General features: G+C 36.5%; 1 protein-coding gene and 1 pseudogene across 1 annotated transcript in view; one reads left to right on the top strand and one right to left on the bottom strand.

Moving 5' to 3' along the window:
* The window catches only part of Atad2b (ATPase family AAA domain containing 2B), a 133,603-nt gene that overhangs the window by 33,305 nt on the left and 72,454 nt on the right, over positions 1-27,844 (bottom strand). The window contains 5 exon segments of the mRNA XM_075983967.1: positions 977-1,173; positions 4,584-4,719; positions 10,349-10,534; positions 24,110-24,296; positions 25,870-26,005. Of these exon segments, the coding sequence (XP_075840082.1) occupies positions 977-1,173; positions 4,584-4,719; positions 10,349-10,534; positions 24,110-24,296; positions 25,870-26,005 (842 nt within the window).
* LOC142856646 (U6 spliceosomal RNA) lies at positions 15,716-15,816 on the top strand (annotated as a pseudogene).

Genomic DNA, 27,844 nt, shown 5'->3' with positions numbered 1-27,844 from the left:
TAGATAAACATCCAAATAAGAATTCTGACAGTCCCTTTATTAAAGAAGAAGGGGAAGATGTGTATTTTCAGAGTTGTTGAAGGGAAAATGTAACGCTAACCCATTCTTCCCAGTCACAGATGACATAATGGTTCCAAAGGAATCTGCTCAGGTCCAAAAACACAGATTTCACAATTAGGACACACATTAAACTTTGAATCATTTTATAATTCAAATTTTTTAAATGACAAAAAAAAACTAAAAACACCAAAACTGCTCAAACATGGAGTCTGAACTTATAAGGAGAAGGCCAGTAAAGATTATACTGTGGTCATCCACACTATATTATCCCAGGATAAAGTTGGGGTTTTTTGTTTGTTTGTTTGTTTTTAATTGACAGCATTCTAATGTATTCCAAATGGAAAATTCCTTTTCTCACCATCACAAACCAAGTTCCCACAATTACACAGAACAATACACATACAAAGTGAGGAATTTTCCACTGGGAGCAGAGAAACTCTTTGGAGAAGACAGATTAAGTGCATGGGATGTGCGACTTAACAAAAGGCCTTTCTAAAGCAGAAAGACTTTACTGCCTCTTTTCACAGTTACAAACAGTTAAGGAAATGCCAGTACTGGCACCAAAGCATTGATACCAATGTACATTTAAAAGCAGGATTTATCCTGGAATAAAAATAGTCTATTATGGACGTTTTGCAAAAGTAAATTTTAATCCTCTTCTTAAATTGAAGAGTAGTGATCACAGATGGCAATAATAATTAAGAGGACATATACAAATTGGTCACTAATTTCACTCAAAAGTCACCAGATGTTTGCTGATGACACTGGTAGTTATTATATTACATGGATTAAAATTTTATAGGCTAGGGGTAATATTCATCCATGCCTTTGCTTTTTTTCCTTCCAAAAAAGATGTCAATATTTTTTTTCTTTTAGCCAGTTCAACTTCACTGTTTGCACACTACTGAAACAAGACCTCTTCAATATCCACCGGTTTGCTGAAGATGTTAAAGCGTTTATCTGTGGCCAGCCTCTTGGTAACATCCCTGAGAAACAACCGCAACTCTCTTAATGTATTTTCCTCCTGGTCTTCCATCCGATTTTTTTCTGATTCTGATAACTGACGAGGAGGAGATGGTAATGCAAGTGGAAGCACTTCCATAGCACACAGAGCTAATAAAAAAAAAAAAGAAAGGTTTTAACATGGTAAGCCAGGGCTCAATTGGACTTTGTACATTCTCCCAAAACAATCTTTAAAAGAAAGGAAATTACAAGTGTATGTGAACCATGAAAACCCAATAAGTAAAATTTCATATGGAAATTAAAAGTAAGAGAATAACTTCACCTTATTGAATAATTACAATAAGTCCCCTGGCGCTCTAAGAATTCTACCCTCATATTTTGTATATTATTTATCCATTTTATGACTGAAATGTTTTATTTTCTACTGTAAAGTACTAAGAGATGTTCATATAATCTTCATTATATTCTTTAGTCAGACGTATGGATTACAAAAATTATCTTTCAAGCCAGGTGTGGCAGCACATAATTTAATTCCAGCACTCTGGGAGGCAGAGGTAGGAGGATCTCTGTGAGTTCCAGGAGGCTAGAGCAACACAGTTGAGATCCTGTTTCAAAACAAAATGAAACAAAAACAAATACCACAACTTTCATAAAAGCTTTTTAATTTTAATAAAGACAAAAAAATGTTTTATTTTGTTTTGTTTTCCTGGCATCATAACTAAAGCTCAGGACTCAAATGCTAAGTATTTTGACTAAATCTTTAACATGAAAAAAGAAACTCAATAAAGCAGCTCAAAGAGAAAAAAAAAAGTGGTGGCTCATGCCTGTAATCCTACCATTCAGGATGCTATAGGAAAATCATGATTCAAGGTCTCTGTCTCAAAAAATTATAAAATGGCAGTAAGATAGCTTGGTGGGTAAAGTTCCTTGAGGCTTAAATTCAATCTCCAGAATCCACATAAAGGTACAAGGAAATAACCAACTTCATAGAGTTGTCCATCAAACACAAGCACAATATTTAAAACATAAAGAAAAATAAAATATTAAAAAGAAAAAAATAGAAAATCCAAGCCAGGCATCATTATTCACTCCCAGCACTTAGATTACTGAAGCAGAAAGTTCATGGCTAGGTTACAGATGAGTCTACTTCAAAATAAATAAAAAAATAAATTCACATAGATGGGACTAAAAATAGACTTATCTAAGAGTATATATATTATGTTATAAATAATGTCATATTATATACGAATATATATATTAATAATATATTATATAACATAACATATAAACAACAAATAACAAAACAAGTAGATATTTATAGAAAGGTAAGAACATAACAGGAAAGAAAAATATTTAGTATCCTACAGGAACCGTTAAAAGACATGTAAAGAACAAGGGGTGGGGTTAGGAGATAACAAAGTAGTTCTGGAGGACTTGGAAAGAGTAGGTGTATTAAAATACACTTGTGTTGGGGCTGGAGAGATGGCTCAGTGGTTAAGAGCTGTTCTTCCAGAGAACCTGATTCAACTCCTATCACCCCTATGTAACCTCAGTTTCAGGAGACCTGACACCCTCACAAGGACATATAAGCAGGCAAAACACTAATGTTCATAAATAAAGAAAATGTTAAAAAATATACTGAGATACATAAGAAATTCTCAAAGAATTAATTTAAATGGCATTTTAAAAATGGGTAATATGGGTTTAAAATATTAAAAATATACTGAGATATATATGAAATCTCAAAGAATTAATTTAAATGGCATTTTTAAAATGGGCAATACGGCTTTAAAATTATCTTAACAAAAATGTTTATTTCCTCATAACGTTGAAATATTAAGGAGCAGGACTGCATCTTTTATGTACCTTTACAAGTGGGGGAAATAAATCCTCTTCAATGTCTTAGACTGCAGGTCTTCCCTAATTCAGAGAGTTGAAACCCAACAAATTCTTTAGCTTTTCTTAATACCATTGCTCCAAACTAAAGAAAAATAAAATGCTTAAAACAAGGCTATGGAAGTCTTTCAAACCCTCATAATATATTCTAAATATTGTTTTAAAAACTTTTCAAGTAAGCCAGAAAAGACCATATTCTAACCCACTTTGACTGTCAAACTTCACAGTCAACGTGTCTGGGTCTGTAATCGCCTAGGAGGTTTACCTCTGGTTTTGTGTAAGGAAGTGTCTAGTGAGGTCTAAATGAAGAGGGTGGACATTTAGAATGTGGGTAGCACCACCCAATGGACTGGGGCCCCAGGGGAAGGAAACACACTGAGCACCAGCATTCCCCACCAGGTTTCCTGGCTGCTGACACATGATCAGTGTTTTGTTCTCTCTCCACTGTGATACTTTTCTTATCAGGATCAACTGCACCTACTCAAAATGTGAGCCACAACAAGGTCTCCTTCCTTAAGTATTTTTTTGTCATGCATTTTATAACAACAAAGAGAAAAATAACTAACACACCACCTCTTAGACGATCAAATCTGCCCTGGTCCACAAAGGAATAACTTCTGTTATCCACAACCTGCCATTTCTAGTCTGGATACTTCAGATAACTGAAACTGAGTAGAACTGTTAACCTTTTCCCCTTGGCTTTTTCAGCTGTTGAATGCAGACTCTACCAGAAGCTCTGAAGTGCTTGATAAAACTTTAACAAAGATATAATTCTTAATCTCAGATCAAGTAAACACACGACCATTTTCAACATGTCCACTAGGTCAATGAGCTAGCTCAGTGAGTAAAGAAAGGTGTTGGCCACCAAGACTAATGGCCTAAATATTTTTTTTAAATTTCTTTTATTACTTTTTAAAAGGAAGACAAACTATTTTTCTTTTTGCATCCCAATTCCAGTTGCCACTCCCTCCCCTCCTCCCATTCCCACTACCTATCCCCCCCCCAACCCCAACCCCCACCCACTAAACAGAGAGAGTAAAATACATTGCTTTGGAAAAGGTTCAAGCCCCCTCCCCAGTACTATATCTAAACTGAGCAAGGTATCCATCCAAAAAGAATAGGTTCCCTAAAAGTCAGTACAAGCAGCAGGAATAAATCCTGGTGCCACTGCCAGTGGCCCCTCAGTCTAACCCAGCCATAGCTATACAACTCTCACCCACATTCAGAGGAACTAGTTTTATTGAGGGAGCCATTATGGGACTAGCAAGAAACCTGGCACTAGAGAAATTGCCAGGAATCAACAAGGATGACCCCAGCTAAGGCGCTAAACAACAAAGGAGAAGGTACCTGAACTGGCCTTGCCCTGTAGTCAGACTGATAAATATCTTAAATATCACCATAAAACCTTCATCCAGCAATTGATAAAAACAGAGCAGAGACCCACATTGGAGCACTAGACTAGCTTCCAAAGTCCAATCGAAGAGTGGGAGGAGTGAGAATATGAGCAAAGAGGTCAAGACCATGACAGGTACACCCACTGAAACAGTTTACCTGAGCTAATGGGAGCTCACCAACTCCAGCCGGACAGGGAAGGAACCAGCATAGGACCTGAATATTTCTTAATTCCATTCTGTCGTTTTTCTTATAAAGGCTTTTGGACTTACCAGTATGCTTCCTTCGTGGTGGTGCCAATGACGCCTGATGGAGTATAAGTTCTTGGAAAAATTTTCTTCGATCTTCTTCAATAGGCCTTTGAATATATAATACCTCTTCATATTGTATTCTAAAGATACATTTAACCTATACATATAAACAAAGAAAGAGAAAATTAAAAGCATTAGATCAAATTACAATTCCTCCAATATCTAGTACCATTCTTAAAACACTGAACATTAATTCTGCTGACAAATATGATTTCATGAACTAAAACACAATGGAAAAATGTCCAATTGTCCAAGAACTTAAAAAGTGATTAGGTAATATATATGTAAAGATCATCAGACAAAAGCAAATCGAAAAGTTGATTAAACTGATTGATAGACATATCTCAAAGAGTTATTACATAGAACTAAAAAATAATTATTTAGAATCAGGAGCTGGAAGCATATTAACAATAACTTTTTAAACTCTTCATATTTCTTTCAGCCTTGTCTACAGAGTAAGTTCCAGGACGGCCAGCGTTACACAGAGACCTTGTCTTGAAAAACAAAAACAAACAAAATCCACATATTTGTATTTCTTTTTTAAAATTGATTTTTATTGAGCTCTACATTTTTCTCTGCTCCCCTTCCTGTCACTCCCCTACTCTCCAACCCTCTCCCAAGGTCCCCATGTTTCCAATTTACTTAGGAGAGCTTATCTTTTTCTACTTCCCATGTAGATCAGACCTATGCATGTCTCTCTTAGGGTCCTCATTGTTGTCTAGGTTCTCTGGGATTGTGATTTGTACGCTGGTTTTCTTTGCTTTATGTTTAAAAACCCATGAGTGAGTACATATGATAATTGTCTTTCTGGGTCTGGGTTACTTCACTCAATATGATGTTTTCTAGATCCATCCATTTGCCTGCAAATTTCAAGATGTCATTTTTTCTGCTGTGTAGTACTCCACTGTGTAAATGTACCATATTTTCCTTATCCATTCTTCGGTCAAGGGGCATTTAGGTTGTTTCCAGGTTTAGCTACGACAAACAATGCTGCTATAAACATAGTTGAGCACATATCCTTGTGGCATGGTTGAGCATCCTTTGGATATATATCCAAAAGTGGGATTGTTGGGTCTTGAGAAAGATTGTTTCCTAATTTTCTGAGTAATCTCCACACTGATATCCAGAGTCTGTACCAGTTTGCACTCCCTCCAGCAATGAAGGAGTGTTCCCTTTACCTCATATCCTCTCCAGCATAAGTTGTCACCAGTGTTTTTGATGTTGGCCATTCTTACAGGTATAAGATGGAATCTCAGAGTTGTTTTGATTTGCATTTCTCTGATGACTAAGGATGTTGACCATTTCCTTAAGTGTCTTTCAGCCATTTGAGATTCCTCTGTTGAGAGTTCTCTATTTAGGTCTGTACTCCATTTTTTTTATTGGATTATTTGTTCTTTTGATGACCAATTTCTTGAGTTCTTTGTATATTTTGGAGATCAGACCTCTGTCCAATGTGGGGTTGGTGAAGATCTTTTCCCATTTTGTAGCTGCCATTTTGTCTTATTAACCACGTCCTTGGCTTTACAGAAGCTTTTCAGTTTCAGGAGGTCCCATTTATTAATTGTTTCTCTCAGTGTCCGTACTACTGGGATTATATTTAGGAAGTGGTTTCCTGTGCCAATGCGTTCAAGTGTACTTCCCACTTTCTCTTTTATGAGGTTTAGTGTGGCTGGCTTCCTGTACAATAAAAGAATTTCTGGAGGCATCACCATCCCTGACTTCAAACTCTACTACAGAGCTACAGTACTAAAAACAGCCTGGTATTGGTATAAGACAGGAGGACCAATGGAGCCGAATCAAAGACCTGGATTATTAATCTACACACTTTTGAACACTTGATTTTTGACAATGAAGCAAAAAATATCAAATGGAAAAAAAAGGTATATTTAACAAATGGTGCTGGCATAACAGACTATCAACACAGAAGAATGGTAATAGATCCATATCTATCACCATGCACAAAACTAAAGTCCAAATGGATCAAATACCTCAACGTATTTGTATTTCTTTGTATTTCCCATGCTCTGTTTTCCCTACCAAGTCTATTTCACTGTATCCTCTGGAATCTTGGTTCTGCTGTCAATAAAGTAAACTTTTAGACATTTGATAGACTATCCCATCATATCTTACATGAAAATTCAAAGTAAACCTAAGTCAGTAGTTCTCATCTCAGCAATCACCTCTCATCTGTCCACTTATCTAGGCTTTCCATACACTACCCTCTTTTACAAGATATGCTACTTAAATCCTTTTACACCATCCACATTTGTCACCATGACACTTAACACTGTCTTTGATTTTTTGTTTGTTTGGCTTTAGGTCTAACTTCTACCTTCTGGGCTCCAAACTTTCTGATAAAGCTTTTTTTGCACCATTTAATCCCTGCACTTGGGAGGCAGAGGCAGGCGGATCTCTGTGAGTTCGAGGGCAGCCTGGTCTACAAGAGCTAGTTCCAGGACAGGCTCCAAAGCCACAGAGAAACCCTGTCTCGAAAAAAAAAAACAAACAAACAACTTATCTTATTGTTTCAAGTATTTCTCCCATTTTTTGTTTACCTTTCATTCTATCAATAGTGCCCAGTAATATACAAAAGTTTTAAAATTTTTTAAGATCCAACTTATTTATATTTAGCACTTTTTGTTTTTGCTCTTTTGGTGTCATGTTCAAGAACTCACTATCAAACATGGTGTTATGAAGTTTTCCACCTATCTTCAAAATTGTAGATCCCATTTATCCTCATCTCCATCCACTCCTCCTCCATCTCCATTCAATAAATAAAAAAGATGTTGAATGCATGAATAAGAAATTGGACCCCATGGTGAGGGGACAACTGAAAATGGAACAAAGACCCAATTGTAAGACATGGCTCTATACAATCCTAGAAGAGAATAACTCCTTGGTTTTGGCCTTATACCAAAACACCATGCTGTTCCCCTTAAATAAAGACAATCGAAATAAATTTGGAGGGCTGGAGAGATGGCTCAATGGTTAAGAGCACTGGTTCTTCCTTCAGAACCCAGGTTCAGTTCCCAGCACCAACATGGCAGCTGACAAATGTCTTTAGCTCCATTTCCAGAGGATCTGAAACTAAATAGTTAATTTTATTACAAGGCCTTCTTCTTGTTTCTGTAGACACTAAGCACACACAAGGTGCACAGACACACATGCTGGCAAAAACACCCATAAATATAAATAATAGAATTTAAAAAATTTAAAAGAATTACTATTAGTGCATGATATATTTGAAATCAGAGACACTTTAATTCAAATCTTTGCTCTGTCATTAAACAGTGGTGAGACCCTGAGTAAGGCCCTGCAGCTCCACAGCCTTTGTTAACACAGAGCAATGACTTCTAAAGATTTTGAGAAACATTGTATGACACCTGAACACAGTTCTTCAAAAATAAACACATTCATTTAACCCGGTATTCTAGTAATAGTTATTTCTATTACGAAATAGATGCATACTAAATGTTTAAGAAGATATGAAAATAAACATAAAAAATTCTACTGTTTTTCTGGACTACTGAACTAGAAGATAGAAACATTAAGAGCATATAAAAGAGATTTTATTTTGTCCTAATACCAACACACAAGTCCCATGGAAATAGTTCGTTGAGAAATAGAGCAGAACTAGACATGGTAGCTCACATTTAGGGGGCTATTTAGGGACTAAGGCAAGAGAACTGTCATGAGCTTGAAACTAGCCAGGAATAGATAGATGGATGGATGGATAGATGCATGTATGCATGCGTATATATATATATATATGCGCATACATACATACATACACACATGACAAATGCAAACCTTTTTTCCATTTACAATAGTACTTATTACATAATATTTTTAAATTGCACAATTATACAATCAGTATACAAAGAATTCATATAATCTTCACCTCAAAATGTAGAAATTCTTAATATCTATGATTCATAAAAGCTAAAAATACAGCTGGGTGGTGGTGGTGCATGCTTTTAATCCTAGCACTTGGGAGGCAGAGGCAAGTGAATCTCTGTGAGTTCGAGGCCAGCCTGGTCTACAAAAACTAGTTCCAGGACAGGTTCCAAAGTACAGAGAAACCCTGCCTCAGGGTGTGGGTGGGGAGCTAAAAATGTAGAGCATCATATAAAAGGAAAAGAAGCTGAAATCTTAAGTTCAATGCTAACAAACAATGTTTCAGCTGCAATCAGTACCTTGATTTTTCTGACTACCACACACAGCTAAACTATACCCTCTACTAATGATAAACTAAAGTTATGATTAATAGCATTGTGAGTGGGTGGCTGATGGAGGAAGGTCACTGGCTAATAAAGAAACTGCCTTGGCCCATTAAATAGGCCCAGCCTTTAGGTGGATGGAGTAAACAGAACAGAATGTTGGGAGGAAGAGGAAGTGAGCTCATACACCTTAGCTCTGCTCTCTGGGGCAGACGCAATGAAGAATCTTCCCGGTAAGCTCACCTTGAAGTGCTACACACATTATTAGAAATGGGCTAGTCCAGGTGTGAGAGTTAGGTGAGAAGAGGCTAGATATAATGGGCCAAGCAGTGTTTAAAATGAATACAGTTTGTGTGTTGTTATTTCGGGTAAAGCTAGCCAGTGTCGGGAGCTGGGTGGCAGGAACACAGCCCACAGCTCCCTCAACAGGTGGCTACTCTTACAGGGGACCCAAATCCAGGTCCCAGTACTCATGACAGAAAACTAACTACTAACTGTCTGTCACTGCAGTTTCTGGCCTTTGTGTGCCCTTGAACACACATATATACACAAGCACACATAATTTAAAAATAAAAAAGGTTTCAATAAATTAACTGTTCTACTCAGGCCACTAAGAGGTCTCAGCAGGCATAGATATTTACCACACAAGCCTGATAATCTGAGTTGGATCTGTAGAACTCAGAATGGAGGAGGGAGCTGACTCCCAAAGGTTGTCGTCTGACATATACATCATGACCTGCATATGCACATACAATATATACATATAATAATAATTATTACAATTATATTATTATAAAATTTAAAAACAAATTGCTTTCCTATAAGAGCAATTCCTATAAGAGTTGTTTCTATGAAAACAACTAACAAAAAGTGAAACATGAAAGAACTCAGGAAATAAATACTTTAATCAACAAATTCTACATAATCATGTTTATATTACATAAAACATAAATATTTTAGATGAACTTTATTTTACTGTATCTCCTAGAAAACTATTTCTCACTAAGTACTTCTAAAATACACCATTTGAAGATCAAGAAAGACTGGGGTATTAAAATTATTTTTAAGCAATTTCATTCAATGCCAATTTCTTCCCCTCAATTAATTATGGTTTTACTTTAAGTCTGAACTCAAAAGTAAATTTCGGTTATTTTTTTAAAACAAAAATGCACAATAATATTTAACTCAAATGTACCCCTACTAATGAAAAGCTACATGTCAAATTCCATCAACTGATCTCACAAAGAAGAATGAAGAGGACCATTATGAAGGGCCTGGTGATTGAAGAGTTCAGCTTTCTGAGGAGTCACACATGTCAGGCTCTGTTCTACACATGAACTGTCTCAGTCTTCATAGCAGTGAGGAAGATTATAGCAAACAAGAATAGTGGCTAATAAGCTGTAGATCTTGTATACAAACCCTGATTTTACTCTAATTAAAAGTTGTTTAATTTAACAAGTCAACTTTTTTTTAATAAGGCAAAATAAATATTGAGGCGCTTCTTACCTCTTCAGGGAGCTCACTGTACATGGTTTCAGAGGTAGACAATAAAAATATAGGTGAAAAGGATGGTATATCCTGTAGCAGGGTCAGAAAAGTTGCTCTCACAGTCTCGCTGACAGCTTCCCACCAATCACCAATATGAGGCATATAAACAACACTAGGTACTGTTCTTCGAGCTTCTCGAAATATCTAAGGAAAGAATAAGTGTTTTTTTAAGCTCAAATTGAGTATTCTCCCCCCCCACACACCCACCCCTGGAGACAGGGTTTCTTTTCTCTGTGTAGCTTCGGTGCCTGTCCTGGAACTAGCTCTTATAGACCAGGCTGGCCTCGAACTCACACAGATCCATCTGTTTCTGCTTCCTGAGTGCTGGGATTAAAGGTGTGTGCCAACTGAGACAATGGGGATGTTCTATCGGGAACTCACCAAGGCCAGCTGGCCTGGGTCTGAAAAAGCCTGGGATAAAACCAGACTGGCTGAACATAGCGGACAATGAGGACTACTGAGAACTCAAGAACAATGGCAATGGGTTTTTGATCCTACTGCACGCACTGGCTTTGTGGGAGCCTACGCAGTTTGGATGGTCACCTTACTAGACCTGGATGGAGGTGGGTGGTCCTTGGACTTCCCACAGGGCGGGGAACCCTGATAGCTCTTTGGGCTGACAAGGGAGGGGAACTTGATTGGGGGAGGGGGAGGGAAATGGGAGGCGGTGGCAGGGAAGAGACAGAAATCTTTAATAAATAAATAAACGGGAAAAAAAATAAAAAAAATAAAGGTGTGTGCCACCACTGCCCAGCTCTCAAACTGAGTACTCTAAAGACTACATAGCAACCCCTGTATGCATTATATATATATCAATTATGTTCAAAATTAATTTCTTCAAGATAAGATATGCAAGTCTATATAGGTAACTCGTATGTATTCTTCCTTCATCCCCAAAAGGGTATTTTGCAATTTAACTACTCCTATTCAGTACATATTAATAAGATAAAGGTAGAAATTGTTTTATTTATCATGTACAATAAGACATACCACTATAAAATATGCTGCAAATAAAAAATAAGCATAACATTTCTATTGCCTATGTTAATTTAAGAGTTAGTGAGCTTCAGTAAGGAAGAAAAAGACAACATAGTTGAAATACTTAGGCACAGGGCCTAAAATCACTCAATACATGAATACATATTTTGGCCATGTTGTACTACCCTGGAGCTTAAATTTAGTGAACTTTCTGCTTACACACTTATTCAACTCTTTCTATTACTTAAGCTTTAATTCTTCATAGTCACAAAATATCCTTACTCCTCAAAAGAACATTAATAAACTGGACAGTAGTGACATATGCTTTTAATCCCAACACTCAGAAGGCAGGCAGACTTCTGTGAGTTCAAGGCCTGCCTGGTCTTCAAAGCAAGTTCCAGGATAGTCAAGGCTATCCAGGGTAGCCAAGAGTAACCCTGTCTTGAAAAGTCACAATCAATCAATAGATAAATGAGCAAGGAGCTCTGAGACATTCCATTATCAGAATATTCAAAATGACATTTCATCAGTTGTTAAAAAACGATACTTCTCGGCAAACACACAACAGTAAGAACCAGACTGCTAAACCAGAATTTCTCTTCTCTATGGGTAAGTTAACAGCTGTTGAGCCCATCACTGAATTCTTGTATGTTAATATACAATCTTGTCACTGTTTTTAACAAGTTTAGATATAAACAAGAACATCTGACAATATCTCTTTAATCTAACTTGAAAGTTCTATTTCCTAGTTATTTCCCTCATTTTAAACAAACTATGATGAGCCTTTGTAATGAAAGATGAATTAGAACCTAACAGAAATTATCAGTAGCAGATGTGGTAATGCATGCCTATAATTCTAACTTTGTAGGTGGCTGAGGCAAAAGAACTGCAAGTTCCAAGACAGATGGGAACTACATATCAAGTCTGAAGCCAACCTGGGCTATATAGCAAGATCTTCACACACACACACACACACACACACACACACACACACACACACACACACACACACACACATAAACATACAGGCAAAAATTATGAGAAATACAGAAATTTTCTAAAAAATAAAAAGAATTATTTTTATTTCAAGAGCATGCTTATCAATTACATGAATTTATTCAATAATATTTTATACATTAAACCTTTTGAATAACATGGTATGTGCTGCCAACTCAGTAAGTAACCAGAGGTACACACAGACTCTCCCCCAAGCATGAAGAAACAAGTGATGTTCCTTCTCACATGTGTGCTCCTTCCTTTCTTGATATTTGCATATCCACCAATCCAGAGCAGCTGTACAACCCAGTTCTACTTCAGGATTCACAAATGCTAACTTTACATAAAATACTCATCCTAAATCTTAAAAATTCATGGTTTTTCCCTCCTTGAAGCTCTCACAGAACGTCATAAAAGCAGAATAGCATAAATAATTGGCAAAAGGAACAACTCACACAGAAGTTCAAAGGCAACTGAGACATTCATTTAAAAAAAATTACTGCATGTCACCAAGATCAGTCATGGTATGAGGAAGACAGTAACTAATTCTTACTGCCACTATCTAATTCCCCTGTATGTGCTGGTAAACTAGGAAGGAGAGAAAGGTAACCAAAGCAAAAAGACTAGCAAACAATAGCTTACTCATAAACTTCATAAATCAACCACTAAATTTAGCCATGCAAGTTATCACCACATGCCCAGTGTGTAAGAGAAAGCAAAACATCCCTGCACAAAAATAATTTTGCCTATCATTCTAGTGCTTCTGTTAGATTGTCTAGGAATACATGTTGAAAATATTCAGCTGTTACCATGCATCAGAGTGAGTACACACTGCACAGAAGGTTAGGGATAATAAGAACCTCATAAAGCCAGATGTGAAACAATGCAGTCTAGCAAGTGCACTGCCTGCCTGGCAGCCATAAACTACACACAAACACAACCAATTCTCAAAGATAAGGGTTTGCTTCGATTTCCTTTTTCTTTTTATCAAATCCTCTCCAAAATTTATAATTTGAACATAACATTGTTATTTCCGGTGCCTCTAGGAAAATACCCTTTTCCTTATAGAACTTAAAAGCCGTATTACAAAGCCTAAGCAGGTAAGTCTAACACAAATAGAAATCCAAAACGCTTCACCTTTCTACTTTCTAGTCTGTGAGTATAATAACGGGAGACTACATGAGATAAACAACATCTAGAGATTATTTCCATGTTTCTTCTAAGCCTTTAGTTGGGAACCATGTTTACCTTCTAGAAAAACTAAAAAACACTATTAAAGTATTTTCCCTTTTAATTCCTTGGTTTGTACCTCACAATACTACAGTAAGCTTTCATACTTTTAAGTATAAAACCAACTTGTTCTAATTTCCCATTTTTAAAAAAGATTTATTTATTTTATGTATATGAATGCTCTATGAACTTTATACAAGAAGAGGACATCAGATCCCACTATTCCTGGTTGTGAGTCACCATGTGGTTAACAGGAATTGAACTCAGGACCTCTGGAAGAGTAGCTAGTGCTCTTAACTGCTGAGTGATCTCTCAAGCCAGAATTTCCCAGTTTTTTTAAACTAAAAAAAATATAGCTTCGTGGTAAAGTGCTTGCGCAGTATGTGGAAGAACCTAAGTTCAATTGGGAGCACTTAAAGTAAATAACAAGCCTGAAACTAGCATTTTAAAATTCTTGAGTATAAACATCAGAAAAAAGAAATGCAATCCTATTGTGACTTTTGAGTAATTGGTTTGGGAATAATGTAAAAGCAATCCTTCAGTAGTTTACCCATTATCATGAGACTGTGTTTTGATGTTGGGGATACAAGGTCCTGGGGATGGAACCCAGGGCTTTGCACACAATAGTCAAGTGTCACTGAGCTACATCCCCTGTTGGTAACTTTTAAAGTTATGGTCTAAAATAGTCTTTCTGGAATCAAATAACTGAAATTCAGAGTAGAAAAATAGAGTCTAGTTTTAATGAAGTGGCACCTAGCTGGGAACAACTGATGCCATTTGAGAACTAGGAAAATACTCACCTATAAGGTGTCTTGGATTGGTGGATGTGCAAGGTGTAGTAGAAAACAGAAAAACTGTTATAGAGAAAAAAAGACAGTAGGCCAAATTACTGAACCAACCGTTTCAAAATACCTCTGACATGACCAGCACTCTTGCACAAGTAAAATGAACAAACACCAATGTCTGTTCACACTTCATTTTCATTTCTTTTCAGCATCCTTCTTGACCCAGATATTACAGTCTCTTAACTAGGTTTTCTTTTAATTACTCCTGTTAAATATCAAAGGCAAAACCCAAGCTACTGGAGCTGGACATACCCAAATCAGGGGAGTACTAATGATACAAACTGTACTTCTAAGAGCTCTAGTTATCTGAAAAGCCAAACTTACAAGACAGTACTTTAGCACCAAATTCAATAGTTTGGGGGCTGGGAGTACTGCTCAGTGGCAGAGCATTTGCCTCACGTGTGTCCACAGATCTCTCTGTGTGAAAGTTTCCCCATTTTCTTTCTTCATTTTGGCAGCTCTGGGAATCAGACCCAGAGTCTTGCACAAGTTACTCAGTGTTCGACCAATGAGCTATATACACAGCTCTGTGCATTTTTTAGGTTAAGAATTTGTAGCCCCATTATAAAACAGCTATTTTGTTTAAAAAATTGAAATCTACATGAAAAAACATCAAACTCAAATGTGAATAAAGCAGAAAGCTCAAAGCCAGCTATGCTCTGACTTGACTAAAAGGGGCTATCACAAGAAAGAGGTGAACATCTTTATGTCACCAAGAAACTTCCAGAATTTGACATAGTTACTTAGTATTATTTAATATTATAAAAATACTAAATTTATGAAACACAGCTAAAATCAAAATTTGAGGAGATAAAATTCAATTATTACAACAATGTTAAACCACTAATGAGTTCCTTGTATCTTGCTATCACAAGATACATAATATCACTGATGATTTATTCTATTGACATCATTTTGCTACATCTATATTCTATTCACCTAAGATCTACTGAGCATGTTCTGTGAAAGCAAGACATGTCTGACCTCTGAAAACTAAGGGTTCAGGAAAAAGAGGCACCAAATTTTTCTACATAAGTATAAAACTAGCCAGGGGTGAAGCACACCTATACTTGTTTCTGAACTGTGGCAATACTACAAAACAACCTCTGTGGAAGGTAAATTATCTGATATTTTTATTCCTTAAAACTTTTAGAACTCAGCAACTGTTACATATTCTCGAGCAATATAATTTAATTTACTTACAAACTCAAGGAGAGTGTATGCCACAGAAAAACCCAGATACCATGTGAATGAACAAAAAACAACCAGAGTGTGTGTGCTTCAGCAGCACATAAGGTAAAACTGGAACAATACAGGAGATTAGCATAGCCCCTAAACAAAGATGACATGTAAATTTGTGAAGTGTTCCATATTTTTTGGGAGAGAGAAGATAGAGAGAGGAGAGAATAAAAAGTTGGGTAGGCAGGAAAGGAGGGAGGCTCTGAAAAGAGCTGGGGAATGAACATGATCGTTGTATGAAAAATTTTAAGTAAACTAAAAGGGGGGTGATGAACTGCTGTAAATATTAATCCTTTAGTACTTGGTAGTACTAAAGTACTTAGTGCTAAAGTAGTACTTGGTACTAAAGTACTTTGGTACTAGTAAAAAAAGGTTTTCCACGGGAACTTTCATATACTTTCTTACTGGGAATAGAAAAATACTAAAATTTTCACTAAAATAAACACTATACAATACCTAAATTCCAAGCTTTTGATAAACCACATAAAGGGGCTAGAGACACAGCTCAGTAGTTCAGAGTACATGCTTCTCTTCCTGAGGACCTGAGTTAAATTAAGAGCATCCACATCAGGCAGCTTACACCTGCCTGAAACTCCCACTCCAGGAGAATCTCATATCTCTGACCTCTAGGGCATTTGCATTCATCTGTACACATACAGATATATACAGATAATTAAAATAATAAAAAACCTTTAAAAAAGGAAAAACCACATAGATTAATTTTAAATATAATATTCAACCTTTTTTCTAAGTCAATAATGAAAACAATAATAGGAGACAGTATTCATTCTTTGAGAATGAAAAATATGTGAAAATATAAGTGGAATCACATTATTGTTGATTTTTAGTTTTGTTTTTTTTTTTTTTTTTTTGTCTCTTGTGGGTTCTAAAGGGAGGTGAAGAGAGACCGTTTCATGTAATTCAGGGTGACCTTCAACTCACTATGCAGCCAAGGATGACACTGACTCCTGCTCTACCTGTCTCCACCTCCAAGTGCTAACACGCTGATTATGTTGTTGTTTTTATTCTACTTTATTACATACTAATCCCAACAAGTCTCTTATTATAGATTACTAACACCTGAGGTGTATTGTAGGGCTCAAAAACTATATATGAAAAGTAGCAGCCATGAATGTGATTTCCCATTTACCTTGGAGTACTATGACATGCTCAATAACGTAAGAGCAATACGTGTACACGAACAAAACCTTGTACCTACTAATGACCAGAGACTGCTGAGAACTGTATCTCAAAATTGATCTAGTTAAGACATAGAATGATAACATATTGGGGTGCATGTTTAAAATGCAAGTTCCTGAAACCTATTCCAAAATCAGTAAAATAGGACCTGTGGGTCTAGAGTAAAGGAGTCAGAAATTTCAGTAAATGCCTCAAAGCAATTCTAAGGCACACTAAATCTTAAACAGTAAGGGAAACTCCTCAGTAGGCATTGACTTCTCTAATATATTTCATTCCTACTATTAACTAAGATACCAGGCAGTCAGGTGGCTAAACAAAGTTTTGATATACATTTTGCTGTGTATGTTTTAAAGAACGAAGTTACCACCATCCACATAGTGTAAAGAATACCACAAGGGCTTTTTTTTTTTTCATTTTATCATGCATAAAAATACACTCCTTTAAAGGTCACTTAAGATTTCTTCCCTCTTTTCATGTTCATACTACACTATTAAATACCCAACCTACTTTGTATTAAGTATGTTAGATGGTACCAGTGAGTAGATACTTTTGAAGTCAATCCCAAGAACGCACATGCTAGAAAAAACTATCTTCCAAAAGTTTTTCTCTGGCCTTCACATATGTACATGGCACATGTGTGTGCACATGCATACACACAAATAAGTAAACACTGTGGAAAAATCACACACATTAGAGAAACTCATGCTAAGTAATTTGCCAGCCGGGTGGTAGTGGCACACACTTGTAATCTCAGCACTCGGGAGGCAGAGGCACGCGGATCTCTGTGAGTTGGAGGCCAGCCTGGTCTACAGAGCTACTTCTAGGACAGCTAGGGCTGTTACACAAAGAAAAAACAACAACTTGCCACAGACTGATCCTTCAGTTACACAATTACTTAAGAGTTGATCCTCAGGGCAGAGAGGCAGGCAGGCAGGCAAAAAGGAAGGAAGGGGTACCAAAGAAAGCAACTTTTTATATGTACCTGAATCACACCCTCTACCCTAGAATGTTCTCGTATCAATTTACAACCAGATTTGCTGACCTTTCTGAGTTATTAAAAAATTAGTCTTGGGGGCTGGAGAGATGGCACAGTGGTTAAGAGCACTGACTGCTTTTCCAAAGGTCCTGAGTTCAATTCCCAGCAACCATATAACTGCTTACAGCCATCTGTAATGAGATCTGGTGCTCTCTCTGACCTGCAGGCAGAACACTGTATACATGATAGATAGATAGATAGATAGATAGATAGATAGATAGATAGATAGATAGATAGATAGATAGATTGATTGATTGATTGATTTAAAAATAGGAATTAGTCTTATTAAATAACAATCTCTTTTTTGGATACGTTGTTCAAGAACTACTACATTTATAAATTTAAAAAATTGTGCCAGGTCGTGTACTCCTTTAATCCCAGCACTTGGGAAGCAGAAGCAGGTGGGTCTCTTGAGGCCAACCTGGTCTACAGAGTGAGTTCAAAACAAGTCTATACAGAGAAACCCTGTCTCAAACCCCCACCCACAAAAGAAGGAAGAAAGAATAAAGAGAAGGGAGGAAGGGAGGGAGGGAGGGAGGGAGGGAGGGAGGGAGGGAGGGAGGGAGGGAGGGAAAAAAATCTTAAGACACAAACAAACAGTGATTACCTAGTCCCTGGCAATGTTCAGTGAGTCGTGGTCTGGGAGATCCCACTGCACAGCTCCAGGCAAGACCTTATTTAAGCATGAGCTCTAAGAAGCCTTCAGCTGTACTGAGTTTTCTCAGTATACAACCAAAGGGTGAAAACCAGGGATCTTTATAATTTTTTCTCCTACCAAAGAATACCTCTCTCCTTCTACTTTCCCCATCAACATGGAGAAAAAAAGAAAGTCAAAAATGAAAAAGAACAAAAAATATAAAGTTAGAATACCTATTTAGCCAAGTATGATTCTTCCTTAACAAAGCCTATACTCCTGGTACTATGAAGCTGCAAGTTCACCACAAGGCGTCCTGAGTACTGCTTACTCATGCTTTACTACACAAACCTGTAATCTGAATCTCTAGACACACAGCAAACACACCAGACAACTGCAGAACAGAGGTTCTCTCATTTTAAAAATGGTTCTCTTTTACTGTGACTTTTTTTCCAAGCTGTGCTGGACCTTGTGGAAATCCTTACCTCAGCCCTCTAGGGTGCTGGGATTATAGGATTTAGCCAAGACATCCCACCAAATTGGTCTTGTTTCTTGTTTCATTATTTGAAGAGACAGATTTTGGTGACAGATGGGAAAGACAGTTTTAACATCAAGCATGGAGACCTCACTTTGACCCCTGCCACAAACATCAAAAGACACACATGGGAGCATGCACTTTTAATTCCATTGCTGGGGAGGTGGAAACGAGAGCATATTGAGTTCTCTGGCCAGTCAACATGGCCTAATCACACAATCCCAGGTTCCAGTAGGAGACCCTATCTCAAAAACAAAGTTGGAGGCACCTGAGAAATGATGATGCAGGCTACCTTCTGGCCTCGATGGGTACCATCGTGCACACACACACAAAGAAAAAGCAGACGGAAGGAAGACCTCACTAAACTACCCTGGCTGATCTTGTACATCAGGGCTAAAATGATCCTCCTGCTTCAACTTCTAAGTAACTGGGAATACAAAGACAACACCACACCTAGCTCCTTCAAAGCTATTTCATCTTTCACTTGCTTGATACAGTCAAATATAAATGCCATAAAATAAAAAAAAGTTAAAAACACTACAATAGTTGCAATTTTAGGTGAGACCTTTTCTCCTTTATATTTGTAATCATAATCTGCATTTATAAAGTTGGCTGAAAAACTGGTTCCACAAAAGAGCATCAGTCAATATGCACAAGGACCTAGGAGATCCTCATTACCACAAAACTAAAACATAAGACATATAGGAAACAAACACTAAAGCTTAATCATTTCCAACTACACAAATTCCTGCTCCTAAATCAAAGCACCATTTACGAACATATTTTAGGAACTGTTTGCATGCCTTCTTCACTTTCCTATCAACCTGTGTAAAACACCCTCTTCTCTGTTGATGACTTCACAGCATATCATAAGCTACACACACCTGCTTTACCCACCCTCCATTAAGGAACTTTCAGTTTATGAATTATTTGGTTTGTCAGTATGCACAGTCACGGATGCTTATCTTTATGCACCTGACAATGGGTAACTTGTAGTTAACAGATCTTTTGGGGAAAAAATTCACAAATACATAATTCTGGCTCAAAGGTATATATTACTTTAAATTTTATGTGTAAAAAAATGCCTAACGATGTCCTGAAATAGTTAAATGAATTTACATTTTCATTTAACTAAATACAAATATCTAGCATATTCAGTGTTTCCATAATTAAGTTGTTTTTAGTAACTCTAAACAAATCTTGTGACTTTCTTTTACATGTAAAGGTAAAAATCTTTTTTAGTTGGTTATTTTTTTCTCCTTATAAATATAAATTTTCTTTTTTCTTTCTTTTTTTTTGGCAGAGGTGAGAAGCTAGTAAGATAGGTATGCACAATATAGTCTAGGTTCATCTTATATCAATCTTGATATTCCTGCCTCAACATCCAGAATGTTGATATATTTAGGAGTGTACCACTATACCTTGCTATGTTTTGCAAATTTTTATGTTAGACTTTATTCTTTCTTTTTCCTGATTTAAATACTATTTATTTTTTAAGAAACTAGTTCTTAATATCTGTATGAAAAATAAATTTTTCACCAGGCTATGTCAATTTTATTTAAAGAATATATTTGCTATATGAAGTTCAAATTCTGTAGTCAAGTTCCTTTGAGTTCTAGTTTTTGTACATTGTTTAGAAATTAATTTCTTAGGCAAATGATGATAAGTATATGGATCTTGTTAATTCTCCTAGTTCTTTTGCACTTTCAAGGCTAACCTAGAATTTACATATACAAACAAATAAGAAATGGAATTACTTTTTTCTATTGTCCCTGTTAAGGACAGCCAGTTTTCCATGACCATATTACTGATATGAACTGTATTTGTAGTGGCCACCATCATTATATACTATTTCTACAGAGGTCAAGTTATGAATGTTTTTGGTCCTATTATTTTGTCTATTCCTGAGCAGTATTATTGCCATCCTGGTATAAAAAACCTAGCAAAGTTCCTATATTGTACTTTTTTCTCTATAATTCGCCATGTGACTCTCATGTTTATTATCTAGAAGAAAAAGAAATCTTGTTAGGTTGCTCCTTCTAGATTATAGTGGGATTTATAAATGGGATTACACTTAAAATAAATAAATAATTTAGCTGAAAATAATTTATAGCATTCTTATTTTAATCTTAGAAGTAATAAAAATAGCACCCATAATTACAGCTACTGTGTTGAGAGTACTGTTTACTAAGCCTATGTAATGTATTTATTTTAATACAACCTCATGCTAAGTACCAGTATCTTCATATCTTTTTTAAAATTTTTTTCAACTAGCTCTTTTTAAAAAAAAATGTTTTTATTGAGCTATATATTTTTCTCAGCTCCCCTCTCATCCTCTCCAATGATCCTCACACTCCCAGTTTACTCAAGAGATCTTGTCCTTTTCTACTTCCCATGAAGATTAGATCCATGAATGTCCTCTTTGTTGTCTAAATTCTCTGGGATTGTGAATTGTAGGCTGGTTTTTCCTTGCTTTATGTCTAAAAGCCACTTATGAGTGAGTACATATTATATTTGTCTTTCTGGGTCTGAGTCACCTCATTCAATATGATGTTTTCTAGATCCATTCATTTGCAAGCAAATTTCAAGATGTCATTATTTTTTTCCTCTGTGCAGTACTCCATTATGTAAATGCACTACCTTTATCCATTCTTCGGTAGTGGAGTATTCAGGTTGTTTCCAGGTTCTGGCTATGATAAACAATGTGTTATGAACATAGTTGAACACATGTCTTTGTGGTACAATTGAGCAACCTTTGGATATATATCCAAAAGTGGTATCGCTGGGTCTTGAGGAAGGTTGTTTCCTAATTTTTTGAGAAATCTCCACACTGACATCCAAAGAGTCTGTACCAGTTTGCACTCCCTCCAGCAATGAAGGAGTGTTCCCTTTACCCCACATCTTCTCCAGCATAAGTTGTCATCAGTGTTTTTGGTCTTGGCAACATCATAGTCAATATTTAACATATCCTTTTCAATATTTAATTCCCCCAATGTCTGATTCAATCTTGTGTGTCTTAATAATAGTCTATCTCATTTTTTTTTTAGTAACAGTCTCCATTAATGATGTTTTCTTTATGACAATTCCCTAAATGAGCTTGGTCTTTAGCATTCTGTATTTATTTGAAAGGTTTATGGTAGCTGTTTTTGACAATCTCTCAGCTTTCCTATTTTCCTAAGCTTGGAACAGTTTAGAAATCAAAGTGAAGTAAAATAATTCACCTATGAAATCACCCAGATTGAGTGCTTTTGACACTTTTTCTTCTTCCACAGTTAGTGCTATTGAGAGTCTCTCTTTTCTGAAGCTTAATTTGGTAATTTTTACTTTCTTAGTACAGCATTTGGATTTTCTTTAAGTGACACTGAATAATTCTTTTACATGTACAACCTGCAAAAAATTTCTCCTATCCAAAAAGAACAAACATAAAAGTAAATATTACTGGGCAAAGCTCACAGCTAGGATGTATTGAACTGGAAGCAAAACACTGGTGTACAGCTTTATATTCAGACTACAGGTTTAGATATAAGCCGTCAACAAAGCTTTAGAAGAAGTGCTATTGATAAGCAGAGAATTGTGGATAAAGACAAATTAAGTTGATACCACTATAAACTGTTTAACAAAAACATACTTCTTGGTGAAAATGCCCCATCTGAGAATAACTTTCAATTAAATAATTACAGCACAGTCATCAAGTATTTATAGGTGCCACCTCACAAGGTATACAAGCCATACAAAAATGGGCAAAACATTCAAGTACAAAGTGACATTCATTTTATTTACTGGAAATACCAATATTAAAATATTTAACAAGCAACTCCTGGTTAGCATGACACCTGAGATCAGAAGTTCCATGGTAGTCTGAGCAACGGTTCAAAAATAAGGTTGGAGAGTTGGCTCTGTAGTCAAGTGTTTGCCAAATAAGCCAAGAACTCAAGTTCAGATCACCAGACCCCATGCAAATGCTGGGTGGGCATGATAGCCTACCTTTAGTATTAGCCTCAGGGGGCAGAGACAAGGGACCTCCAAAGCAAATTAGCTACTAAGATTATCTACAATGGCAATCTCTGGGTCTGGTTGAGAGTTGAGAGATCTTAGCTCAATGAGTAACAGTGAAGTACTACCCAGGACATATCCAAACATCAATCTCAGGACTCCAGGTGCACTTGTATCCATAATCATGCCCACAAACATGCAGACACAAATGCACACACAGACATGAAAATGGAAAGAAAAAAAAAGAGAGAAAAGGGGAAAATTCTAATGATCTCCCAATATGTAGACACTCTGCAGAGATACAGAAATGGTTACAACACAGTCCCACTTAGCCCCAAAATTTATTTCCCTCACTCCTCTCTAGTTCCAGAATGATACTATTTGCATTGTATTTTTGGCCATATTTAAAAACTGCAGCCGGGCGGTGGTGGCGCATGCCTTTAATACCAGCACTCGGGAGGCAGAGGCAGGCGGATCTCTGTGAGTTCGAGGCCAGCCTGGTCTACAAGAGCTAGTTCCAGGACAGGAACCAAAAACTATGGAGAAACCCTGTCTCGAAAAAAAAAAAAAACCTGCAGCAAATATAAATAGCTCCACTTAGAATACTGCTTCAGAAGCCATAAGAACTTCAGAAGAGTTAAAAATCAAGTAAGAGAAACACTAAACTACAAATATAAACATCCACAGTTGAATTATGATCACTATTCTTATAAATCAATTTTTTTGGGACCTCAACAAAACATTATTCCAATTCCTATGATGAGGCTCTAAGTAAAGACAATCTAAAACGTCTCTGAAGACTCAACATTGAAAAAAGGATCCAAAAAGGAGAGAAATGCTTTTCTTTCCTTTCTACAAGATATTACATTTTCAATAAGGAAGTATCATAGAAAAAAATGAACTCATTTTTAAAGTATTACACACCGTATTAACATAAGGCTATTAATGAATAATTAATAAAAAGTTAATATTCACCATCCTCTGAACAATCTTTGGCTTACACACTATGTGCACAGTGGCGAGACAAACCTACCTGTGCACATGATTCCTCAGGTGTTTTGGCACTGACTGAGTAAAGTGCTGGGAGGTCGAGTCGATGGACAGAGAACCTTTCTAGTGTATGCAGAAGTGCTGGAGCAAGGTGAGAAGTCTGACCTGACCCTCGTTCTCCAGACAGCAACAAACGAGGCCTGTAAGAGGTTGGCTGATGATATGGTGACCTGTAGACACAAAAATTATTTAATAATTACATATTCTGAACATGGCCCGCAACTATCTATAATGAGATCTGGTGCCCTCTTCTGGTCTGGTCTGGTCTGGCCTGCAAATAAACAAACACACAGAACAGTCTAAACATAATAAATAAATAAATAAATAAATCTTTTAAAAAATGTAATAAAGATGGATTTTTAAGTTTCTAAATACAGGGTATTCAGGGCTTCATTTCACAGCAATAAAAAAAAAATATGGTTGAGCGGTGGTGGTGCACGCCTTTAATTCCAGTACTCGGAAGCAGAGGCAGGCGGATCTTTGTAAGTTGGAGGCCAACCTGCTATACAAGATCTAGTTCCAGGAAAGGCCCCAAAGCTACAGAGAAACCCTGTCTCGAACCCCCCCCCCAAAAAAAATAATGGCCTAAGACAAAGACAATGCAAAATTTTTTTTTTCTATTTTTAAATACATATTTGTTGGTGTATGTGAGGTGTGTGGGCATGAGCACGCAAGGCCAGAGGAAAATGTCAGAGGTACCTTCCTTCTTTTACTACTTTCTACCTCTGGCCTTCAAACAGGGCTTCTTACCAAACTGAAAGCTGGTCATTTCAGCCAGGGCTGAAGCCAGCAAGCTCTCAGAATCTGCTTGTTTCCTTTTAATGCCAGGTGTACAGGTATACAGTAACATCTGAAGTTTTTTTTTTTCTTTAAATTTGGGTGTTAGGGATTCAAGCTCAGATCCTCATATTGTAATTACCACTAGTTTGAGGTAAGCCTGGACTAACTACAATATGAGTTCTAGGCTAGCCTAAGATACAAAGAGAGACTATATCTCAAGAAAAAAAAGAAAAGAAAGAAAGAAAGGAAGGAAGAAAAGAGAGAAAAACAATAGGACACATAACATAGTCTCCTGAACACAGGGCCTAGACTTACCTGAATGGAACTTCAGTGACCTTTAACTATGGAATTAATTATGTAAATGGAAGTAGTCATAATTTAGTATTTGAAAATTATTTTGTCTTAATTTAAAATTACATTGCATGAAAAATGTTTATTATAGTGTACAAAAAAAGTTGCTATACACAGACAGTAAAAAGATAAAAGCAAGTAGAAAAAGAAAATTAAAAACTAATGCTCTGTCAAAAAAATGTTATTTGTTTAATTAATGAGCGATTTCTAATTCAAAATGTCTTTAGTAGCTTTGGAATCTCTAAACACTCACCTGAAACTTATCAAAAGTTGAAGCACCATGGGTGGTGGTAAATATTTCTTAATGAGGGACAATAGTTGATTTCCAAAGGTAATAATCCTTCCCTACCACGACCCCCCACCCAAAAAAAAAACCACACTACCTTTTTTTTAAATATACAAACTAGTATATAACATTCTTTTTCTTGGGAAAAATGAACATTAGCTGACTAGCAATGTAATTATACACACACACACACACACACACACACACACACACACAACTTTCCAGAATTATGTGTAGACAAAGAAAAACCCTTTAATAAACTGCACTGGGTTCTAAATATAAGGCAAAAAAGTCATTCTAAACTAAAAGAAATTTAATATACTCACATTGTAAAGTGAAGATAAGGTTTAGTTATAGCAGCAGCTGGTGATGGTTTCTTTGGTGATCCTGAGTGACAATTCATCTCAAAAATTGATAAAGTATTCTCATCTTCACTATCATCTAAAATTAGAGTTTCTATATCTGTCAAAAGAAAAGCACAAGAATTGAATCTTACAAATTTGTGTAGTAACAATGCAAAAGCTAAAGAAAATGAGATTAAAAATCAAGTGGCATCAGCTAATATATTATCTAGCAAAAATACAGATTAATTGGGCAAACTGATGAATCTGTAGCATTTTAATAACTTATAAATACAAGTAACATGATTCAATCACCGTGATAAATTAGTCATATTTACTAAAATCTGTAATTTGGGAGTCTTAGCTGATTTAATAGTCTAGGAAAGAAATGGTGCCCTCATAAAACCCCTCCTGTGAGTTCAATTTGGACAAAACCAATCTATTTCATATCCTGTTCAGGTAATAAGGCAGCTGAGCAAAGGCCAGCTCTTACAGAAGCAACAATAGCAAACTGACCTGTACTTTTGAAATGACATCATGTTTCAAGCAAAAACTTGCCTAATTAAGATGACATTAGGGTGAGGAGAGTACTTTCATCCTAGCACTTGGGATGAAGAGGCAGATGAATCTCTGGGAATTTGAGGCAAGGTTAGCCTATATGGCAAGTTCCAGGCCAGAAAAGGTTACTTACTTAAACCCTTTCTTAAAAATAAATGAGAAAGAAAGAAAAAAGAAAAATTGGGGGAGTTGGAAAGATGGTTCAGCAGTTAAGAACACTTAGGACCAGAGTTAGTTCCTAGCACCCATCTGTCAAGTAGCTAATAACCACTCGTATTCTAGCACCAGAGGATCCAATGACTTCTTCTGGGCTCCATATAGCATATACTCACACAAACAGATAAACATATATAAAAAAAATATTTTTTTTCCAACACAAGGTTTCTCTGTAGCTTTGGAGCCTCTTCTGGAACTAGCTCTTGTAGCCCAGGCTGGCCTCGAACTCACAGAGATCCACCTGCCTCTGCCTTCCGAGAGATTGGATTAGAGGTGTGCACCACCACCATTCCGCTAAAATAGATTTTTTTTTAAAGATTGATTTATTATAAATTTATTTATTATATATGCAGTGTTCTGCCTGCATATATGCTTGCATGCCTGAAGAGGACACAAGATCTCATTATAGATGGCTGTGAGCCACCATGTGGTTGCTGGGAACTGAACTTATTACCTCAAGAAAAACAGTCACTGCTCTTAACCTTTCTGAGCCATCATCTCCAGTCATGATATGAGGTATTTGATTGTATTGTGTAAAGATACGTCACTGTGATTGGTTTAATAAAAAGTTAAATGGCCAATAGCTAGGCAGAGAGAGCTCTGGGAAGAAAGGTAGAGTTGCCAGTCAGACGAAGAGGGAACAGGACATGCAGGAGGAGAGGTAAAAGCTACAAGACATGGCGCAACATACAGATGAATAGAAATGGGTTAAGTTATAAGAGCTAGTGAAACAAGCCTAAGCTATAGGCCGAGCTTTCATAATTAATAAGTTCCTGTGTCTTGGGGGGCTGGTAGTCCAAGAAAGCCTGCTATACAGCCTCTATAAAAATAAATCTTTAAAAAGAAAATGCATACTGCATACTGATCTTGCAGAGGACCTAAATTTAGTTCCCAGCACCCATATCAAGCAGCTCACAACTGCCTGTAACTTGGGCTCCATGGAGATCCAACAGCTCTGGCCTCTGTAGGCACCTGCCTTCAAGTGTATGTACCCACATACAAACACATGCTTAAAAATAAAATCATCAAAATACATTATTTCATACCAGGAACACACCTTTACACAGTGAGTCCTAGGTCAGTTGGGGTTACATAGTGAGACCCTGTCTTAAACAAACAAACAAACAAATAAACTACTTCCTCTTCAAATTTAATAGATCTTATTTGATTTCAACATAAACCTAAA

Source organism: Microtus pennsylvanicus, chromosome 8 (assembly GCF_037038515.1).
Source record: "Microtus pennsylvanicus isolate mMicPen1 chromosome 8, mMicPen1.hap1, whole genome shotgun sequence".
NCBI lineage: Eukaryota > Metazoa > Chordata > Mammalia > Rodentia > Cricetidae > Microtus > Microtus pennsylvanicus.
Note: the sequence above shows the minus strand (reverse complement) of the source record. Positions and strands in the feature narration are given on the sequence as shown.